The following is a 23112-nucleotide window of genomic DNA, read 5'->3' on the forward strand; positions in this document are numbered from 1 at the left end:
TTTCAAAAAACTCTCCATAAACTAATCTCTATTTTCTTTTCATCAAAAACTAAGATAAAATAAATATAATCATTTAATGTTTGTAAATCGTTTTTTATTGGTAACTGTAAGCTTGGTTTAGGTACACAGGTTTGTAGGATTGATAACGTTTCTTATAGCGGTAATCATCTTCCTCGTCCGTCTCGTAGGAGTCTTCATCTTCCTCCTCGTCGTCATCAGCCTCTGCCTTCTCTACTTCCTTAATAGCATTTGCTTGAGCCAACTGGTTTTGATCCAAGTAGGGATAGCCATAAGCACTATAGTACTGCTGGGGATTATAGGGACCAATGGGTGGCTGGGGCCCATAGGGTTGTTGGGGATATGGTCCATAAGATGGTTGTCCATATGGTGAAGGTCCGTAAGGGAGCTGAGGACCAAATGGCTGAGGATTTGGATAAGGTTGAGGGTTAATATAGGGACTGTAAGGATAACCTCCATAGGGCTGGGTTGGATAGGGAGTTCCATATTGTGGGGGCAGAGGTGGGTAACCACTTGGATATTGGCGAGAACCATCCGCATCGTCCTCTGAAAGGGATGCCTTTGGATAGGTGCTCTTGTTAACCTTCTTCTTCCTTAAAGGAGCTGGTGTAGTTTTCTCATCAGCCTCTTCCTCCTCAACAACTTCCTCACGTTGATCTTGAACAGGGGATTCCTCTACAGGATTAGCGGTCTGAGGTTTGATTCCATAAGGAGCAAAATTTGCCTGAGGTTCCTGGCTTGGCAACTCGAAATCGCCGTCCTTCTTTAGAACCACAATGCAGTGAATGGCAGAATCTTCTTCTTCAGCATCGATGGCCTTTCCCGAGCTCCTAGCGGAGGTGACATCCTCGTCCCTGCCTTCGCCTTCTCGGGTTTTGATAAGGCACAATGGCTGGCCATCAAAGTCAAACTTCTCGGCCTCTTCGGCTCTGCTGAGGGTGGTGAGGCCCACAATTCTCAGAAGAGAGTTCCAGCCAGAACTCAAGGTCTCACTTACGGTGGCAAAGCCCCCGTTGATTAACCGAGCTTCAGATATAACATTCTTGCCCTTGGTCAGCTGCAATACCCGCTCGTACTGCTCCTCATTGATTTCATAGACTCGCACAAATTTCTCTTGATTAACTCCAGACGATGAGGATGGGGCTGTGGGGTATATGATTTATAATGAGCTTTGGGACTGGGTATCATTTTTCCAACTGAAAAGACCCACCTGTCTCAAGGCTGGCAAAGAGAGCCACAAAAAGCAGCAGGGCCAGTGACAGCTGCAACATGTTCTTAGAACCTGGACAAGAACGGACTAAAATGCGTCTACCAAGCTCTGGTTTTATTTATACTTTTGGCTAGAATGAATGGCCAGGCGAATAAAAACGAACGGTACATAAGTCCCACCACATTTGGAGACGAATTGCGATTAAATAAATATTTCAGACGGCACCCATCACATCAGCATCATCATCATCATTTTCGACAACATCTCGCCGACGATTTAATTTGAATACATTAAGACCAACATTTTGCGGATTTCCAGTGATCTCGGAGCAGAGTCAATGAACGCATTACTGACATTCCTAGTTAGGCTAAAATGAACAGGTTTTTTAAACCTAATCACTGAATGAGAAAAGCGATCTGGTTTAATTTGTTAATAAGCATATGGTTTCTATTAAGGAGCATGGGAACGAAATATAAAATAAATATAATTAATTCTAATCTAACAATTTATGAGTTCTAAAGAAAGAAAGAAATCAGACAGACAGATGGTTGACCAATGTTTGTTTATGAAGTGTTAAGTTCTGTGAAGAAGATTTTGTTTAAATTTACCAAAAACCAACCACAGAGAAATAAAAAAACAGTTTGTTAAATTTTCTAAATTATAATTTTATTGAATCGATTTCGTTTCATTTCACAAAACTCTCGCCTGCAGTGTCCGTGTGTGTGTGTGTTAGATGTCGCCTTTAAACAATCCTATCTGTGTGTATATGCATGTGTGGGGTACCTAAGGATACGCACACATATAAATGATTTGAGAGTACCTGGTTTATATATGTATGTATATACTTTTAGCTGCATTTGCTGTGACATATTGACATACACTCGTACATAATGTATTCGCTAGGGTTTCGTTATTGTTATTTCTTGTTATTAATCTGGATCCGACTCTTATACTTGACACTCAACGGACTTAGCTTAGTTAATCGCTTGCCCTGATTAATGCAATAATCCATTCACTCTATTTACAAGATGCGGGCTCTGGGTCATATTAAATTTAACTAGCTTTTACTATTATTTTAAAGGGTGTTTAGTTTAGTGTTCTTGTTGTTGTTTTTGTTTAGTTAATTCAGTTTCATTGCGGGTGAGCTATGCCAATTTTGCCTCAGTGTGTGCGGCTTACCAACTGGGGTGGTTCGCAACTTTCGCATTTCGCATTTCGAATCGAATTTATCGGTTTTATCTGCTTTATCTGTTTATATCGTTTAAGAGTTAATTAAAATTACAATTTCGTCTACTAATGAATTTATTTACAGTGCCTGCACATTCGCATTGCATTCGTATCAATTATATCGATAAGCACAATTATAAATTGCCCCCCCATTTTTGTTTTTCGATTCTCTCTTTTTTTTTTTTTGTTTCTAGCCAAAAACTAATTATATACAATTAAACGAGCTTCGCCCACAATTGGGTCAGACACAAAACAAGTTCATCCCAAAAGTTTTCAAGTGCTGACAGATGAAATCCAGTAACCGCCCTCGTAATTTATCCACTTATCGGCTATACATACATCCATAATCGTACTTAACCATAGCTAATGACTAGAACTAGAACTGATAAATGTGCAAAGCAACCGGAGCCCTACTCGAACACAAAACCATCTTTTGTTCTTAATCGGCTGGGTTTGCAAATAGTTCGAACTCTTGAGTACTCTTCAATAAATTTCTCTCTCTTGAATGGCAATTATTTACAGCAAATTTCAATCCAACAACTTGATGCAATGGGCTACTGGAGTGCTAGTTCGTTGGCAGTTAGAGATTGCATAGAAGTGGGTTTATTGTGATTCCAAAGAACTCTCTTTCTGGTTGTGATTCGGGCTGTTTATAGCTAGTAAGTCTTATTTCATAATGAAGGGGGTGTGGAAGTCTTTGCTATGGATGTGGCGTGCCATTGTGAGGAGATTAGTTTTCCATGAATCTATATAGTCGATATTAGGCAGTCCAGAATTCAGTTTGAGAATCAAAGAGGTGATGTTATCTTTATGTGGTGTGGAGAGTTAACAAACTAAACACCTATTTCGATATCAAATTTATAGAAATAATAAAGTATTATATCTCTTACTTGCAGACTACCCTGAAAACATTTAACTAGATTATAATTTTCCACGAAAATGCATGAGTTTTCATTGGGCTGTTTTAAAGGGCTTACACATCCACTCTTGACTTTGTTAATTACTGCTTTGCTTATCAGATAATATGTTTGCTTTCCACTAAGTGCATTCATCTTACAAATTAGTAAATACTTATTTTTGAACCCCCCATGCGATACATAGAAAACTTAAATCACCTTGAATATGTGTATGTGTGGGTGTGTGTGAGTGTATAGTGTGCGGGTGTGTGTGTGTGCTTTTGCCTTTTTAGTGTTCCAGTGCGTGTTGATTATTCCTTCATCTCAGACACCGAATTGCCGCTGGGCGTTCACTCAACATGTTGCACGTTGCTGATGTAGATGTTGCAGCTGCAGTTGCTGTTGTTGCTGCTGCTGCTGTTGCATTTACTCCTGTTTCTCTGGTCGTTAGCGATGTTCGCTTCGGGGGCCGCAGTCCCGCCGTTTTTGCCACCGCTGCCGCAGCATGGATATATCCACACCCAGCCTCGTAGAAGTGCTGCAGGCAGCAGGACACAATGCTCAGCAGCATGCAGCAGATGCCGCAGTAGAAGCTGTTGCTGTTGCTGCTCGAATTGTGTTGCATGGCCGCCGGATGTTCGCCTGTTAAAAATCGAAACCAAAAAGGCAGTTAGAGAAGGCGAAAAATTCGATACGTCTCTATAAAAAAGTACACTTTTAAGTTTAATCTACTTGAAGTTCGAAATGTAATTTCCATTCCCATAATTTGTAGTTTAATTTACAGTATTTTTCTTTCTACTTTTGTTAGACTACAAGAGTCCACAGGAAATGAACAAAAATGTAGAACAATTGAAAGCGAGAGTGCCCACATCGGTTAATTGGTTGGCAAACTTAAGCAGCTTCCTGCTACCACTGATTGCCTTTGAGCTGGCTTTTGCTCGTCAGATAGAATCGCCCTCAGTTTGCATGCATGCATTTCCTGTTTGTGCCAAAGAAAAACATTGGCAGCACAAGTTGTTATAGTTCTCGATGAGCTCTTGAGCACACAAGCTGCTGCCATAAATCTGACAAGCTCCTTCGTAGCCCCTGACTTCCAAGCCGACTCCGCACACATGGCCCCTTACTGGTTATTGGCCTGCAGCTAACTTTCAGGCTGCAGCGGCAACTGGAAATAATTTCCGTGCTGCTGCACAAATACAAACATGCGGGGGCAACATGAAAAAAAATAGGAGAAAAAATCTGAAAAAAAAGTCAGTCAGCTCTCAGCAATTTCTCGCCGAGTCTGGTGCAATGCAATTACTGCACGGCCACGCCCCGTTTTGCACTTGGCATTACAAATTGCGAATGTGCCGCTGCTAACAGGCAACTTCCACTTCCCGTCATAAACATGCAAAACTCTCTGACAGCACAAACACCAGCGGAGGTAAGCCCGTAGTTGCAGTCCTTACTTACCAATAATTACGTGCACATAGACGCTCGAGGTTTTTGCCACCGTGGGCACACAGGTGTAGTTGCCAGTATCGCCGGGCATGGCGCGCTTGATTTTTAATCTGTGCCGGGAAGAGAAAGCACAGAGAGAAAGTGAATGGCAGTAAGGGGAATGGGCATGAGTATGGCAGTGGGTATGGAAATGGCAATGGAAATGGGAATGCATGGGGAACAAAGGCAAAAGGGAAAAGGCCACAGAATGCCGGGCAAAAACATGAAGTTACAAAAAAAAGAAACACAAAACTTTTGCTACTTTATGCGATAGCATAATGTGTACCGAGCTCCCTCCGCCACTGACTCTAATTCGAAGTTACTTTGCACTGAAGAAAAAAGTGTTTTTTTTTATATTTTATATTTAAGAATTATTTATATCAACTTTTCTTAATTTCATTCTTAGATTTTAAGTAATTCAATCGTTTAAAAATAAATATATTTTTATTTAGGATCCTTTCCTTTCCTTAGTTTTAGTTTTCAGTGTTCCCTCAAACTTTTTTCAAGAGACTTTCTTAATCCCTGGTAAAAGCCACTCTCCTTTCATCTCTGTCAGCGGCACCTGCATTTTATGGTCGTCTGCGTCGTTAGTTAACAGCATAAATGGGCAATGATCACGTGGCGGCAACTGAAACTCAGCAACTAACTACTGCAGCCTCAGACTCCGAATCCCAAACCCAAGTCCAAACCCAATTCCGTCAGTGACTAAGCTTTGACTTTAACTAAGCCAAATTAAAAGTCACACACGGCTACATCGAGCTCGTAGTGAAGAGATGGAGCGGAAGAATGGACCATCATAGCCAGATGATACCCTACTCAGCTTAATTTAGTGACACGGCTCTTACTTAATGAGTATAAAAAACTAAATTGTTTCTATAGAAAGTTACAAAGGAATTTGTTGAATACATATTGGTTTAAATATTAATTTCGTAGTTCTAGTAATTTTTTTTTAATGTTAAACATTTTTAATGATTTTTTAGTAAGGAGGCAGCAGCTTAAACAAATTGCAATAAAATAAATCAATATATTTTATAAATAAAAGCTTTGCATTTCTTTTAATATTTAAATATTTTATCACTGAGTTATTTCTGACTACTGAAAGGTTGGAATTCATTTCACAAGAAACAAAAAACCAATGAAATATTATTCCACCAGTACCATAGTACCCTCAGACCCTGTTCTTCTATATGGTAACAACAGTAAGTAACATCCTGAAAGTATCCCTTCCTAAGACACCCATCATGTTCATAGCTAGACTGCCACTGGATCCTCTAGCTGAGACTCGTCCTTAGCTTTGGCCTTAAAATGTCATTCAAAGTCTTGGCAGTGGAGATGTGACTGCAAAACTGCAGCCCAGAGCAGACCGGGTGGTCTTTAAACTTTCCTACTCCAGGTGTTGGATACCTGGCCTTAATTAAGTGAGGCGGTATTTTAATGCGAAATAACTGAAATGCTCGGCACACATTTGCACGTTTGGAAGGCGGAATGACGGGGTGACGGAATGGCGATGTGGCGCAATGGAGGGCGAGTCGTTACATACCTCGAAGTCAGGCCGTCAGTCCAATCATCCTCGACGCGAATCCGGGCCATGGAGCTGTCGATTTCGTTCTCGTTCTTCCCATCGAGCATTTCGCTGCCTGGAATGTGAAGAGTAGCAAATTGAATTGCGTAAATGAGATGGGAGGTACGCGAAAAAAGGGGGCAGGAGGGCAAGGTGGGTAGGCTGAAGTTCATTACGCATACGCACCTTTGTACCAGAATATGTTGCCCAACTCGTGGGGTCCCTGCATAATTTTACATGTTAGGTTAATGTCGCTGCCAGTTTTCACCATCAGATCGCTGGGCCCGAAGATTTCCGCTTTGAGTTCTGCAAAAATGAAAGAAATAGGAAGAGAAAAAGTCACTTAAGTTGCCAGTATACAAAGCCATCTTCTTCCTCTTTCCGTAACAATGATAATAATAATAATGTTAATGATAACGTCCAAGTGCACGTTTGTCTGCCAGTGTACAAGTGTGGGAACTGAGGACTAAGGACTCAGGACTGAGGCTGGGCTCTACTTTATTACACAGACGCGTGTCTCTATTATGCTGGCGATAAGCTTTTGTTATGCCATATAAAAGGTAGTCGGGCATCCCCGTGGTACCTGCAGCTAGCTGTTCTCCTCTGTCCTGCTCTCAGCGGAATTGTCAGCGAACAAAAAAAAAAAAAAACAAAAACAAAAAAAAAGACAAAACAATGCCTGGCAGATTGGAAAAAATTTTCTGCTTTCCATTTGGGCCACAAAATCAAAATGTCAAGCATTGAAGTGCCTTTTGTTGTTCCAGCGTCAATGATTTCAATTGAGAAAAATCATCGTGGGCAGCCACGAAAATGAAATGCGATTTGTACTTAAAGCTTATGATGGCTGACAGTTGCCTTAATGGAAGTCGTCCCAATCGCCTTTCCATCAAAACCATTTTCCCCCAAAGTGAAAGCTAAATGCGACAGCAGCAACTCTTCCATCTTTGCTCCACTTTCACTCTCCTAAACTGCAAAAAAGGAAAACTTCCAGCCCCTAAACAACCGCAAAGCCGTTTGGAATAAATTTCAGCCAAAGGAGGTAGGATTGCAACTAGAACATCTGTATATCGGGCTGTAACCCATACATACTTTTTCCCATTCGATATGGCCAAGCTTTGGTTGCCATTCAATCGTGTGGCAAAAACTGAATGGAACGAGATTTCAATGCTCCAGAAACGCAGGACAAAAAAGTGTGAGCCTGATGACTTTTCCATAACTCCCTCTTCAGCGGCACTTTAAGTCGTTCTTTAAATCAGGTGCGATTGTGTGAGTGCGAGGGCTGGGTCCCAAAAATGTTAATCTAAATGAAATGCCAAGTAGAAAAAGTAATGTACATCGTCGAAACAAAGAAGGCCAGGGCAAACCCAAATGGAATTCGAACATGCTGGGCGATTATCTTGCTGTTTTATAGACCCGCACATACACATATATACCTAGGAGTCCGGAAAAGCGGGAAAGGCGAGAAAAGCGCAGAGTATGGCACGTTGTTGTCGCTGATGGCCGTTGTTTTTGTACCTGGCAAAACAATTGTGGCAGCGAAAGCTAACCGTCTATGACTTTTGCCGACCTAGCAGTGCAAGGAGCCGTGGCTGCGAAAATTATTGCCTCCCAGGCTCACACACATGCAGCTGACAACGCGGCTGTGGTTCCCACGACTTGGGTACTTTTCCAGGGACTTAGGGTTGGGATTGGTGTTGAGGCTACCCAGGTGCGAACCCGCATGACAGGCGGAATAAATGAGGACCGCTTCGAGAGGATCTCCTTTGGAAAATTGCTTATTTAACTATAATTAGATTAAGTGGGCCTGGCGATTGGCGAGCTGCATTTTGGATGAGGAAATGGGACCAAGTCAGTCAACCAACACAGCTATTTGAAGTTTTCATTAGACCTGGCCGCAGTTGACCCAGGCCGAAAAGTTGCAAAGTCTACTCCTGGCCGCATGCCAAAGTCAAAACGCCCCCATCGTCGTCCCACCCTGTCCTATCGTCCTGGCAAACAAAGTCCTTGCCGAGTCTTGTTTACACACAGCCAGCTCAGGCTCAGACTGTGGAGGATTTTTGTGCAGCCGCAGCAGAAAGTTACGAAAGAAAGGTTCTGTGGAGACGGGGACTGGGAAATGCATTTTCATTTTTCTTGATTTCGCGCATAAAATGCGCATAAGCCTATATGGCCATAAACATTTGGAGCGATGAACTTTGCAGAGGGGCCGGCACAAAACATGGCATACTTTTTGGGGCCAGTGCATCGCAGGCTGGGGAGCCGTAGCTCCAGAATCCTTATGCTCGTTGCGGAGCTGGGGCTGTAAAAATTTATTGCCCTTCGCCTGTGTTGATGCATGTTTGCACACATGTAACAACATCTCGGTATTTATTGCCCGAAAAACAATATCAAACGGGGCCATGCCGAGGCGGGCATTATCTTAAAGCCTACAAGGCCTCTTTAAATTTGGGACGACAATTAATCGGACGTGGATGTGCAATTGCCCGGAATTAATCGTCAAATCAAATAAACAAATTCAATTTGTAAAAGTCAGCCGCATTGCCAGCACAATTGATGAAGTATTCCCCCTGTCCTTTCAGTTTCCATTTCCATTTGCCTGTCAGAATCCTAGGCCCATATCCCAACAATGGCGAAATGAAAATGCCAAAACATCATCATTGCCCGAGTTCAGAGTTCTGAGGAGCTCCGAGTTTCGGCCTTTTCAGTAGTCTCCATTGTTGTGATTATTATTATTATTATTAATAATTCGACATTGCTGCAGAGACATTAATCATTTCCTTCTCCGCAGCTCCTTTATCCCATTTCAGGGCAATATCTTAGTAATTTATCATTGGGGCATTTTTTGGTCTAGGCATTCGCCGTAGAATGTAATTTGAGCAGAGCAAATGAACGAAATGGGAAGTAAAACATTTGATTGCCGGGCAAATTGTTCGGCCCAGCTCGAGTCGAGTCCTTCTACCTCGTCCTTGCCAACTTATTTATAAAAATTCATTATCCCCCTCGGTTTGGGAGTTCTCTATCTCTTTGGGCCACTCGCCTTCACCTGGCCGTTTTGCAAGGCCCACCCACCTGCCTTGTTGTATACTTTATATATATACATTTATTAAGCAAAGGTAAACTTTTGCTCACGTACAATTTGCATGCGAATTGGGTCAGGCACAAACAAAACTGCAGCAGCAAATTGCTCTTGGCAAGACAATGAGAATCGCTTAACTTTTAAGCTGGCTCAAGTGTTTACTTCTTGAGCATTCAATGTGCATCATAATTGCCAACATTTTCTTGGTTTTCGTCTATTAACCTCAGGAAACAATTGCCATGGGAGGCGAGATGGTGTGATGCTGAACTTCGCCAACTGCTCGACGGAGTATTGGTAGAAATTCTGGTTCATAACGATTTCTTTGTTTTTGGCAAGGCCACGTTAATGGATTTTTGTGGCACACAATTATTTTTCCATTCAAGCTGCCAAAGAACACTCCTCGAGCCAAAACTAATTTAGTGCGGCTGAAGGGCAGGGGGAATAATAGAAGGCACTTCTCCAGAAAGTGTCCCAGTGGAAGTTATTATTATCGTTTAAGCTCTACAAAGCTTCAGACTCAAAAGTTGGCGAATTTTCATGGTTTGCGATTGAAGGATTTGTCGAAATTTTAACCAAAATGAAAGTAATTAAAATTAAACACTGTGAAGACTGGATTAGTTTGATTTTCCGACTGCTTTACTTCAAATTTGCGATTTGCTTTGATAAAAAACTATGTTTTATTCGATTAAAGTATAGATTGATCTTCCCCTAAGGTAGTTCCGATGCTTTTAGCTGCCAATGTAATTTTTACACAACTCCTTGACAGGGATGAAGTCCTGCAGCCTGAAGCCATTTATTGCTCTTGGCTTGCTTATGCTCTGGATTATTATTTGCGCTTGATTGCATGCAATTTGCTGGCTGCTAATGTCAACAGCATCTACCAGCCAAAGTGTTGGTTTATGGAGCCCAAAATGAGCCATCTACTTGGCATCTCCATCTTGTCAGCTACGCATTCAAATTGCCTTCAATCCCCGTCTCCTTCCAGATCCTTTGCCTGGCTGCAGCTCTTCCACCGGTTGTGCAATTTGTTTTTCACCCAAGCTTCAACTAAGCAAGGTAGCGCTTACGCTTGATTACATTCGCGCTGGTAAACAAATTTTTCCAGAAGCATCAACAACACCTTTCTTATTATACCCTAACAGGGGGTAGTTTTGATTTGCTGAAGGTTTTGTAATGGGGGTTCTTGTACATTATAAACAAGGAAAGTTTTTCAGATTCCTTTCATATCATACATCATATCATTAAACGCCTTTCGAACGAAGACAATTTCTTATTAAAAGAAGAAACTTAACAAACAAAATAATCCTTAATATTGATTAGTTTTACTCTACAAGGGTATATGAAAGTCTACATCCCGCACTTAGTTGGCTTTCTCGATTTATTTTTGTTCTCCCCAGCACTTATCCTGCTCCTCGTCCTTGGGCTGTCAGTTGGGTCCTGTTCTCTTGTTGTCGCTCAGTTTGAGTGGGACAGGGACACATAATTTAATTTACAATTTGCTCGCTTTATCAGCGTGTTTGGTAATTTGCCTTAAATTCAAAATTAAATCGAGTCCGGGTCTGGAGTTATCTATGTGCATATAAACATGCTGCCATGGCTGACACCTAGTTGGCAAAGAGAAGCGGGCACCTTCCTCTATTTCTTTTCTCCGGGAGTCGAGTCGAGTACATAAAGTTGGTAATTTAAGCAATTGGAGCGGCTGCTGCAGCATTAAAATGTCAAAAATATTGCGGCCAAGGCGGAAGGCAGTGGGTGGTGTTATGTGAGCGGTGTTAAGTGGGCGGATGGAGGCGTTTGAGGCGTGAAGGCGGAAGAACCGGCCCAGACTGAAGGCGATTTATGTTTATGATGCTCTGGTCAACTTGGCGCTGTTTTGTTTATCATTTGCCGCGTTCTCCACTTTTATCTCGCCCTGGCTCCTCATTTTTTTCGTTTAGATGGCGTGTAATAGAATTTTCACTGGCGTCGAAAAGAAACAGCGGCAGCGAAAGAAAAAACACAAATTTATGGAATTTTTAGTGCACAATTTTTTATTTGCATAAGCGCATAAAAATTCTGGCATAACAACAAACTTGTTTGCAACGACAATGATGCCGTAGCCAGTACAGTGGAGACACAATTAGGCGACAGAATATAGCCGACAAATAAGAATATTTTCTTTCTTATGTTTTATTTCAGTTTATATGATATTTTTATACCACTTTTCATGACATGTTTAAAGGCTTAGACCTAGTATTCCTCCTCATAAATTTATGGTTTTCATGGCTTTCTCACCACTGTCTTCACTGACCTGCTGTTTGCTGTTTCCGCGTGAGTGGCATGTCGAATATTTTATATGCACATTTCTTTTTGGGCATTCAAATGAGTTCCCAGCCAGGCCAGCCTGGTAGTTGTAGTTGCGGCCGCCCACCAGTATGGGCGTGGTCGGGCATGTGCAGTCATTTGCATTTCCGCAAATGTAATATTTATGACTCTATGTGTCTGTCTCTGTGACTCAGTGAGTGTTTGAAGCTGACTTGTCAGCCTGTCAAGTTACCATGCACACACACAGACTCACAGACACAAACTTCCCAGCCTCTGCATGCGTGTAAACTTATATTCAAAGCTCTCGTTCATATTCCCGGGCGCACTAAAAGATTCATAACCGAGTCCGGGGGCTGACCAAAGCATTTTATACTGGCCAAAAGTCGTTTGTCCGTGTGGCTAAAATAATATCGCACATAAACACACACACAGAGGCCGGGCACAGGGCAAGCGGACCAACATTTTGGGGGGAAATCAGAGATCAAATAAGCTCATTGAGGGCACTCTTCCGCACCAGAAGCTTTTAGCCAAATGCATTTTGCTAATATCGAATGCGATAAAAATGCACCGAACAGGAACGAAACCGAAAATCCACAAACATTTCCTACACAATATTTTGGGCGAGTGTGCTGCCAAGGATATCGTCTTTAAGGACCCAGCCCATACATCCATCCATCGAACCATTCCTTACTATTGATGTGTGACGAGGGTTCAGAATCTTAAACCTTCCAGACCCAAGTGCAAACTAATTACCCGGCCAATTGGCAAGACAAAGAGGTAAGAAGACAGCCCTCGTTCACGTTTAACCCTCACAAGTTGCTGGCTGCTCAGCAAGCCAATTTGCACATAATCGAATTGAAAATTTTATAATCACGAGCAGCAGAAGAAGGCAGCTCGACGGGTGGCCGAAATGGCTGCTAACCGGGCTCACATGTTCCGGAAGGGAGGTCCTGAGAAAATAACATGCATATTGTATGGCTTGCTTAAGCTCTTAAAAACCTGCATAGCTTGCTACAAAACTGCTGCTGGAAAGCTTCAAGAGCTTAGCCCATAAAAGTAATCACTTCAGTGGTTTGCGACCAATTTCGAGCCAGCTTCTCTCCTACCATTTCGATTGGCCTACTTTGCAGTGCCGGATAATGGTCGAACTTTTGATTATCAGGCTCGGAGATGAGTCATCAGTAATGGTTATGTTATGGCTCTAAACTGTTGAATATATCTTTGGTAGCTGTACATAAATTTCAAGGGTTAAATGGGGTTGTATTAAAGTTAAGCTGAAAGGTTTTAGTTGGAACTGCTCTTACTAGAAGTCTCAATAATTGAGCTTGGTTTTTGATTCTATTTAGCAAGCTTAAACATTCGATTTCTTGGTCAACAACCAATATTTTCTTCTTTAACCATGTAGGTCGTTATCTTTTTCAAATAAATAAAATTAAACTTAAGTTGTTTACCCTGTTCAACATTAAGTAAGACAGCCATGGCCATAACTCACCGACAACGTTGAAAGTGTACGACAGGGACATCTTCGGCTCCGTGTTGATTTGGCACTCGTAGACACCAGAGTCACGTGGCTGTGGATACTTGATTTGCAGTGTCCAATTGGCGGAGCCATCGGGTCGCAGAACCTGCGGGGAAGACAAAACGAAAACTTAAAGTTCCCATCCAGAAACGGACAAGGCTGGTGTCCATTCGAACTCACCTGAAAACGCTGATCGGATGTGTAGGTGGTGCCGCCGGCGGTGAGGATATGCAGATCACGTTTGCGTATCCAGGAGACCTACAACGAAAACAAGGGGATCGAAATGAAGTGCTTTTCTCAGTTGGACCTCTGGATGCTTGGCAAAGTTTCGGGAGCATTACAAATTCCGCACTTAAAACTTTTTTGCTCGCAAGTGAGTTAAACGTGTTTTGTCTGCCTTTCCCGAGCACTCCCATTTGGAGTTCGGAGGATGAGGTGGCAAAATGAAAAACAAAGCGCAAAGTTTACTTTTCTTTTTATACTTTTTCTCTCGTGTTCCGGCGGCGTTGGTTAATCTTTAACATTTTGCTTTTTTGTTACTGGCATTTAATCAGCAAACAAACAAAGCACAGTCGGTCGGGCCGAGGGGTTTCAAGAGAAAAGTTGCCAAGCTTAAGCCGAATACATTTGGGCATGAAAAGGCTAACCCACGTTGCTAGGAAATGAAAGATGCTCATACAAACGGCCCTTGACAATTGCAAAACTCTTTAAGCCAGACTGGTCGTAAGGTCAGTCTGTCAGTGGGTCGATGTCTATGTCGGTCCAATTTTGTCAAAGCTGCTTGCTCAGCGCGATTTCCAATTGTTTCAAATAGCCTTCAATCCTTTTCGAACGGAGAAAAACTGTGTGGACCAGGAAAAAGGAAAACGGCCAGCAATGAGACAGCTTTGACGCCATTTTCAGCCTTTATTTGGGAGCATTTTTATTATTGCTTGAATTACATTTTCATTTGATTGCCTAGCGCCTTTGCCTTCGCATTGGCCTTCGTCCTTAGCTGGAAAATCTTTTGGGGAAAGCCATTAACCATGATTTTGTGTCTCTCCCTCTAACTTCTCCTCCATACCGAAAGAGCAGGCCGTGAATTCTTGGTAGCCCAGCAGCGCCCACACACTTTGTGCCCTTTTTGGCACATTGTTTCCAATTTATTTGATGACCTTAGTTTCTCTTGTTGTTCCTCGGCTATTGTGATACTCAATTTTAATTACATGGAAAAAGTTTTCCGGACCCCACTCTCTTTCATTGAAACTTTAAATGTTTGCCGAGTGTCAACATTAAAGTTGAAAATATGCTAGCTCATTAATAAATTTAATTGCTTGGCCCCGCGGGCTTTTGAATTGAGTTGGCCAATCAACTATGCTAGCCAGCCAACTATTGGCCATCTAATAAATTCATTCGATTCGGGGGCTGAAATCGGGGCACAGTCCAATGAAATCGGTCACGTAATACGTAAAAATAAAAATCATTCGCTTGTAAAACTTTTATGCGACTGCCGCTTTTACGCCCCCCAGGATCATAGGCGAATTGTCTCGGTCAAATGTAAATTAAACTGTTGGAGGAGTGAGGGGAAAAAGGTCAAATCTCGGCAACATTGAGGGCGATTTACCCGTTCGGTATTGTCGCTGGCACACAGTGCGTATGAGTAATGCTATGAGGCAATTTCCACACACCGTAAAGCGAAATCGAAATGAACTGTAAACGCGACAGGCGGCACAAACTAAAGAACTATCGGGATGTTAGCTTTATAGCAACAGATTCGAAATCTCCAAATTAGATATTCCAGGGCGGCAGTTAAATATTTAATTTTCCAGCTGGAAAAGGCGAAAATCAAAAGTGAAAAGTTTTACAACTCCAGCCAAGTTGGCCAAGCCCGGTCCACAGCCATATCCCCTGTCAAGAAGTTGTCCCAATCTCTGGCGCACGTTGGATTTTGGTCTCCTCCTCCGAGGGACAGGTTGCCGAGTCCCGTGAGTGGCGAAACTTTGCTCGGGGTATAATTTTCGTAATGTCTTTAGGTTTAAATAAATACCACAAGCATAGTTTTATATTATTTAACACTTTGTGTTCGCTGCGGCCGGAAACTTTCACCCGTGCTTCACACTCTGCACTCTACAGACCCCCTCTCTACCCTCAACGCTCAGCTCTTACTTTCCCTTTTTTGTTTTTCTGTCATCTCACAGGAAAATGCCAAATGAAAGAAGTTTCAGCTGAGGTTGGCTGAGCGTGTGTTTGTGCGAGCGTGTGGAAAACTTGGCGAAAATACATTAAAAACTTTCCTGACGCATTTTCTGCGTCTCTAACCAAGAGAGACTTTAGATTTTAGACTTGGCCAAACTCGACAGACCCAAAAATAGTTGCAGTTGCAGTGGTGTAGCTTCTTCTTGTAATGCTGTAAGTTGCTAGTTTGTTGCCACACACTGGCTTTGTCCGAGCTTAGGAAATGGCGTGAAAAGTTCCATTAAGCACTGCGGAAAGCGTTTCCAATTCGCAAATTACTGGGGCGTCGCTTAATGAACTTGATCCAAATTAAATTGTTTTCCTTGCGAGTCAACCACGTCCCGAGCATGACAATAAACAAATGAAGACTTCAATGGCAGCATTTTGTAAACAAAGTTGTAAACAGATTTTGATTTCTTTTTTACTTTTTTTCGCCCTTCAAATTCTGGGAACGAAGGTTGTCCTGTCGGCATTAAAAAGGGTTCGCTGCCTTTTCACAAAGCCTAAAACTTTGTTTAATATACTTTTTTTTTCCAGCCGCCTTGATTCCGCTGGTATTACACGAGTAAATTGCTTGTGCTCATGTTCGCTGATGTAGCCGTGGAGAAGCGTTTATGGAAACGTTGGAGGCACTCGGCGCGGCGCGTAATAAATCAACAGTGAACGGACAATCCTGTGAAGTCAAGTTGAACAAGCGGATTCAACGCCAGCTTCCGGCAAGGGCGGTCGAAAAACAAGGACATAAGGTCAGCATCGGCGACCGAAGATTAGAATACCCTTGCGGGGCAATCATCTGATTTAATTGCATTTTTAACAAAGGATCAATAAAATAATATTTAAAGATCTTTAGGTCTAATAAGTTCCTTGTTTTTATTAATTTTAAAATATAATTTTAATATAAAAAACCTAATTTTAAGTGGCTTCCCGATTAATTTAAAATATTTCACAGAAATCTAAAAGATTTTCCTTTAATTTGCAGAAACAAGATCCTTTGTAAGGGTATAGAAAGGCACGCAATGAAATGCCGAGCACTGCTGGCAGTGTCAGCTGATATGGAAATGGCACCCATCCTCCGAAGGTACACAGTCCCCTTCCCTCCGGAAAACTCACGGCTAACGAACTAACGGCACGGGCATAAATTACCCGAGGAAGCCTGCTCCGCGTGGAGTGGCGCATAATGGAAGCCAAGCGCCGGCAAAGTTATTTGCCGTAACTGTTACACTTTCAATTTTGAGTTTATGGGTGCAGTGGCAGCGGAGGAGTCCTCCAGAAGGAGCCCACCCTGTGGAAGCCAGTTTTTGCGTGGGCACTGACAGCGCGGTTCCAGTCTGTCAATTACAATTAATGTGGGCGTCTTGGCTGCGGGACAGACTTGTTTTCCAGCTAGCGCATGCTTAACTGCCTCCATTAGGGCTTGCACCATGCCATGGAAAAAATATTCCAGGAATTTAAATCGAGAAAATTTGATCGAGAAAATCAATAATATAGAAGATGCATGATCAAAAATTGAAAATACAAAATATATTTAATAAAAGGAAACAGGTCACTAGAACTTTTGGATGGGAATTGAGTTAAAAGTGGAGGCGAGACTTTAAGCCATCCACATTCAAAGGTCAAGTACCCCTTGAACTGACTGACAACCTGAATAACTTCATAAAATTGTCCATCCAAAATAAGAGAAAAGCAAAAAGATTTCATTATTACACAGAAGATGTATTAAAATTTTTGGTTAATTTCGGTACCCAACAGCAAAAAAGTCTTCGAACTGATCAGAAAATGGATTGCGAAAAGTTTGGTAAGTTTGCAGGGTCGCTAACTCTGATACCAACTGGTAACCCATCGTATCCACTAGGCGTCACCAGCAATGCTGGTGACCATAGAATTGATCCAACAAGGGATCCCATAGACCTTAAAGCGGAAACCACTCTGGAGATGGAGATTGAGGAAGCTTTGTCCTCCAGTAGTGCCGATGACACCCCACCAGGTATGCTTGTGGTGGAGACACGCATCAGCTCCTGGGAGAAGGGCCAGTCCTTGGAAAAGGATGTCCCCACAGTGGAAGTGGAGAGCCCAGAGCTACCCGCCTGCTCCGTTTCCCTGGGACAAAAGCCAAATATCCGATTCCAAAAGCTGCCTCACCCAAATCATCCGTTGGTCAGCACAGAGGCCGCTTTAGCCGCTGCCACCTGCTCTGCCTACGCCGCTACCCCATCTAAGCCCACGGCCACGGAATCCATTGCCACATTGAAACACTGCATCGATGGGACCACTCAGTGTAATAACCTCGGCTACGAGTCTGTGTCTAACGAGTCGATGCCCTCGGTGGGATCGCTCGTCTGCCGCATTTGTCACAACGCCGATAATCCCGAACAGTGAGTACAAATTTCAGGATTTATTAGGGGGTATAAGTATATAGGTTACCCTTTAATATGTTACTTTTTGAATAGGATCCTTGTATCAATGTGGCTCATTCATGACTCTTCAACAGTAAGAAATTTCTTTTAAAAATAAGCTCTCTGTTAAAGATATCCCTCTTTTGTAGTTTATAGGTCAATAACCCCTTACAGATTACATCCAATTATTTAATGAATATCCCTCTATTTGAATACACTATTACAGGGTGCTGTAACTTCCATTTAATTACGTACGTGCAGCCGCAAATTGTGCAGGAAATTAATTGCACGGCATTTAATGTATTTAGTGCGAGGCACGCGAGCGAATGCATTTATTTATTTTAATTATTAAAATTAACACTGCAGGCAGCCCTCATCCTAGCCCCGTTTTGTGACACTCAACCCCTCTTCCAGCACAGAGGACTTTATCCCTGATTATCTGGTTGGCTGTCTTTTTAATCCCATGATTTTTCATTGTTGCCACTGTTTGCGAAAGCACCCACCAATACACCCGCCATATGCACGCCCACTGAAACTTCCGCCTGTTCCGCTACGATTTGTTTGCAGACTCGTGTCGCCGTGTTTGTGCAAGGGCTCGCTGACATATGTCCATGTGCACTGCCTGGAGCGTTGGATTAGCACTTCGCGCTGCACCACCTGCGAGCTGTGCCAGTTCCAGTACAACACGGAGCAGACGCTGCGGTAAGTTAAGGAGTACACTTGGAAAAAGTCCTCATCAAAGTCTGGAAAAAGCAAAACCTTTCCTGAGTATCTCCATACTTAAGATATTTTTTCCGAGTGTACTAAGCATATGGCAGTTGGCAGGTGCCACATGAAGCGGCAGCAGATGAAAGACGCCTGCGGCTCAGATCTTTTTAATCAGCTGAGTTGGCGTTAGCTTTGTGGCTGTTTCTGCCTCTGCTCCTGTTTCTGTGGCAGCAACTCCTCCTAATTGCCAGGCGGCTTTGTTAGCGGCTTTGTGCTGTTGGGCGGACTTTGCACTTCTCCAGCTTCCGTTGCAGGTACACCTGTCTGCAGTCGCTGCGTCTGTGGTACGCCCGGGCCATGAGTCGCCGGGCGCTGCAAGAGGATTGCCAGATGTTCTCGCTGCTCACCCTTGTGGCCTTTGGAATTGTTGGTACCCTACTGGTGGGCATCCAATACTATGCCATGCACACCCATTCCTGGGGTCTGAGCAAGCTGTGGACCAAATCTTGGATGCTGTTCTTCCTGTTCATGACGGTAGCTGTTCGTTCTTGTGCTAATCCAAGTCTAATGTGATTGCCCTCAGATCACCGTTTACTTTGCCAACATCTACATGCTGATCAAGTCCCAACTGACGCCTTGGTATCGGTAAGATAGTTACTAACTAATTTGCTAGATAATAACTTGTATTAACATATCAAAAAACTAAGATGGTGGCAGTCTGCCCGGGACATTAAGCTAATTCTGGAAAACCGACGTCCGTTTCCAAACCCGAGCCGCTTCTTGCAGCCATTAGAGACGGCCTCGACGACAGCCTCCATGTTCACCCACCACGATCAGCAGGAAGCGCCCGTGCCCGGCCATTCGCCGTCCATACTGATCAGCTCCAGCGAGGAAGAGGCAGAGGATAAGTCGGCCCAAAAGTGGGGAAAGCGACTGGGCAGTGAGGTGCTTGCCGCAGTGGTAGATGCTACCCTGGAATCGATTGCTGACGCAAGTGCCCGCGAGAGCGACAAACAGGCCGAGCAGCAACGTCAAACACAGCAGCATCAGCAACAGCAACATCAGCAGCCGGAAGGCGGAAACTGAAAGGGCAATGACAAATACTGGACTGGGTTTCTAGTGGATGGGGATGGGTTTTGGTGATGAGGACAGCTAGGAGAGGTACAAGGTCTGGGCAAGTAATTAAGGCTCAAGGGCAAGGATTTCGCTGGGCTTTTGTTGTTTGCGTGTCATTTGTTTAATGTAGTTTCAATGCTTTTAATGAACTTTTTCGATGAGAGCTCGAATTAAATGGATATACTTGAGTCGTAGCCGTGATGATGATGATGATGACGATGATGTTTTATGTCGCTGAGGTCGGTGGAGCAACTCCTGTTCTAGTTGCTTCTTCCTTTTCCTGTTCTCCGGCTCGTGCTTGCACTTTGGCTGCTTCCTCCAAGGCGCACAACTTCCGGTTTCCGGCCTTCATTTCACTCCGCTCCCCTGCAGTCACCTTAAAGCGGGCAAATTAAAGCCGATAACACGGACGGACGGGGCTGTTGGGCTGATGGCTGAGCCAGTCACGTGATTGATGGCTCATAAATTAGTCATTTCGCCAGAGCACCAGTCTATTTGAGAGTGTGTGTGCGTTCGTTGGTGTGTAATTGGGGAGCAGAGGCGCCACTCGTTAGCGCAGGCAACTCCCACAGGACGTTTGCTCGGTTGTCGCCTGTCTTGTTTGGCCATTTTTCTTTCAGCCTCGAGTGCAGCCTCGAAATCAGCCGGTAATTTGGTCTAGGCCCTCCTATCTACCCATGCTTATCCCTAATACTCCACCTACACTTCCCATTTTTCCTTGGCATACCATTTAATAACACAAGCACGAGTCCTGGTTGCTAATGCACACTGGTTGAAGGACCTGGGCGTAGTGCCTGAATTTTGAATGATTGGACTATCTGTCACCACCTCCGGACCACTGTATAAGGCTAAGGCCCTACGCCTGGCCAAAGGGCTAATCCCGGCTAAGAGAGATGCGAGCTGGCCTGCCCACCTAATGTGCCAGTGATGTTGACATATTAGGCCGGCCAACGTCAGCCAGCCAGCCCCTCGTTTGCGTACAGGCCATATTTGGCAAGGGGTTAACAACCCACTGCGACCTTCAATCATTTGGCTTTGGTCTGGACTGAAACGAACCGGACCCCAATGGTTTGGCAATCACGGGCGGAATGATTGAGTGCCTGCAAATCCCAAGCGGAATTTTCATTTATTTTCTACAATTTCCATATGGTTAAGCCATTGACTTTGCTACCCTGCCTTTCGGGTATTTTCCAATGCTAAACAGTTGCTTTTTCATCAGATTTAGCCAAAGGCATAATAATTAATTCATTTGTTACATTTCCAATAGCAGTTTTTTCCTAATTGTCCAGTTTTTGTTTAATTACGTTTTGTATATTTAATCAGTTTTAAATATGCAGTGGAATTTGAATGTGTCTGAGTTAAATAAATTATGTAACCAACATATGTCTAAATATTAAAATTGAAATGCCTGAGGAATCCCGAAAGGTTTCTTTTTTAATTAAAAAAACAATAGAAGAGAGAAATTAAAAAATTAAATGTATACTTTGCTTAAAAAGAGTAACAAAGCTTACATAATTTGATTTTATTTTTTTAATTTTAACCTAAAAATAAATATTATTTCAGCCAGAAAAATCATGAAAATACTTTCAATTTCCCCCAAAGGGTATTCAAAATGTTGGGCTCCCGAAACAGCCATCGGATTTTCCGATTTTTGCAAACTTTCTACTTTCTACTTACATCCTTATCGCCGAGTCGCTCCACGCGGCAGTGAAGGAAGCCGGTCTGGCCGACGGTTACGGTCAAGTTGCGCGGCACATCAAAGTCGAAGTAGGGCAGCAGATTCGAGGGCGAGATTGTTGTTGTCGTCGTTGTGGGCGGCGTGGGCGCCATTGCTGCGCTATAGCCTAGAATTATATATAAAAAAAAGAGAGAGAGAGAGGTATGGAGGTCAGTGGAATGGTGCGAACGCAGCGGCATAAAAACTTGTGCCAAATGGAAATTTATTTTCATTTTCATTTGCACATACGTAGCGACGTATTGTTGGTTTTAGCGGGGCATTCAAATGCCCGGAGCTTGGGCATGGCCGCAACTTTTGGTGGCTGCCAAAGCCCTAACTGAAACTGAAAAGTAATAAAATTCGCATAAAAATTCTGCTCAAAAACGGAGCAGAAAAACAAATAAATGAACGTCGCTGAGAGGGATATGGGCGTGTGTGTGTGTGATTGTGTTTGTGGCACGAAAAAAATCCTCAACAAACAATTATACTTTCTTTTTTTATTTCTTTCGGCATTTGTTTGCTGGTGCGTGAGTTTTTGAAGCTGTTAAGGAGAGCAGAGGAGTAAAGCATGGGGAAAGTAAAGTGCTTCGGGACTTCAGACCTAGATGTTAGGAGGAATCGATTATCTTTCTAACTTAATCAGAGAATTGGTTCACTCAGCCTTCTTTTTCCTATCAAAATTCTGCAGACGAAAGTTAAAGATGAAGAGGAAACTATTAAGAAAATTCATGTAGAAAAGGAAAGTTAAAATCGCATATCGCAGCTGTAAAAACAATATGTTTCCCTGATGCTTTCTTTGCTTATTTCACGAAAAGAAATCAATTAATACCAGCTTTATTTGCAAATCATAATAAAACTTATCCCTTTATTTTGATGATCTGAGTAGGAAATCAGAAGACCATTTCTCGTTACAAAAACTACTAATCGGGGCAAATATATATACGCAATTACGTGTCCTTTTGTTCCCCGCCGAGCGAAAAGATGCTAATTATGATGGTAAAAATGTTTTCCGGTCATCAGCACACTTTGGCAAGTTTATGGCCACGGCAAAGTTGGCCCACTAAATATGTCAAAGCTGGGCAAAAGTTGTGTCCGGCAGTCACTAAGAGCCAAGTTAGATAACGACGTTTTGGGGAGCCAGGAAACGGTTGAACTAAGTTCATCAATACGCCACGCGGCAGCAGATGGGAAGGCTCAAAGGGAAAAGGGGGAACGGAAGGGCAAAGGAATCCAATGAAGAAAAACTGGCGAAAAGTTTTGCACATCAAAGCCCAGTACAAATCGGCGCAGATCGCATGCAGCCAACTGGAATACGAATAATTGAATGAGGCGATACGAGGCAAGCTCCTGCTGGCGTCAGTTTATCGAACTCCGTGCTGAACTCTAACTGGCGGCCAGGAATCAAGGACTTACCCCATCCAACCATCCATCGCCCCAAGACGGAGGAAAACTGCTGTTGCACATTTCCGTTTCCGCACGCGCAACAGAAAAAAAAACGCAGAGAAAAAATAGAAGTGAAAACTTTCGCCGGGGCACGCACACACTTTCACCGAAGGCAGCTGGAGGAAGACATACGCAAACTTTTCACATGCGTAGCAACGTGAAAACATGAATCGACTCCACCGCATCGACAGTGGTTGGGTGGTTGGGTGGGTGGCTCCCGGGATGGTGGCT

At 43.1% G+C, this 23112-nt stretch overlaps 3 protein-coding genes across 3 annotated transcripts; 1 reads left to right on the plus strand and 2 right to left on the minus strand.

Annotated features, from left to right (window-relative positions):
* Positions 1–94: 94 nt before the first annotated feature.
* Positions 95–1329, minus strand: LOC108108869 (vacuolar protein sorting-associated protein 37C). Its single transcript, XM_017217087.2, has 2 exons — positions 1229–1329; positions 95–1161 (listed from the first exon to the last, which is right to left on the minus strand). The coding sequence occupies exons 1-2, from the start codon at positions 1287–1289 to the stop codon at positions 95–97; spliced, it is 1128 nt and encodes a 375-aa protein (XP_017072576.2). The 5' UTR covers positions 1290–1329.
* A 564-nt stretch (positions 1330–1893) lies between these two features.
* On the minus strand, positions 1894–21638 carry LOC108109206 (zwei Ig domain protein zig-8). The gene is made up of 7 exons (XM_017217648.2): positions 21399–21638; positions 13471–13548; positions 13264–13396; positions 6578–6697; positions 6371–6467; positions 4804–4901; positions 1894–3993 (listed from the first exon to the last, which is right to left on the minus strand). The coding sequence occupies exons 1-7, from the start codon at positions 21636–21638 to the stop codon at positions 3671–3673; spliced, it is 1089 nt and encodes a 362-aa protein (XP_017073137.2). The 3' UTR covers positions 1894–3670.
* LOC108109205 lies at positions 16862–19915 on the plus strand. Its single transcript, XM_017217647.2, has 6 exons — positions 16862–17299; positions 17357–17876; positions 18465–18599; positions 18920–19139; positions 19189–19250; positions 19313–19915. The coding sequence occupies exons 1-6, from the start codon at positions 17281–17283 to the stop codon at positions 19689–19691; spliced, it is 1335 nt and encodes a 444-aa protein (XP_017073136.2). The 5' UTR covers positions 16862–17280; the 3' UTR covers positions 19692–19915.
* Positions 21639–23112: the final 1474 nt, after the last annotated feature.

This window comes from Drosophila eugracilis, unplaced genomic scaffold, assembly GCF_018153835.1.
Source record: "Drosophila eugracilis isolate 14026-0451.02 unplaced genomic scaffold, ASM1815383v1 contig_1765, whole genome shotgun sequence".
In the NCBI taxonomy this organism is placed as follows: domain Eukaryota; kingdom Metazoa; phylum Arthropoda; class Insecta; order Diptera; family Drosophilidae; genus Drosophila; species Drosophila eugracilis.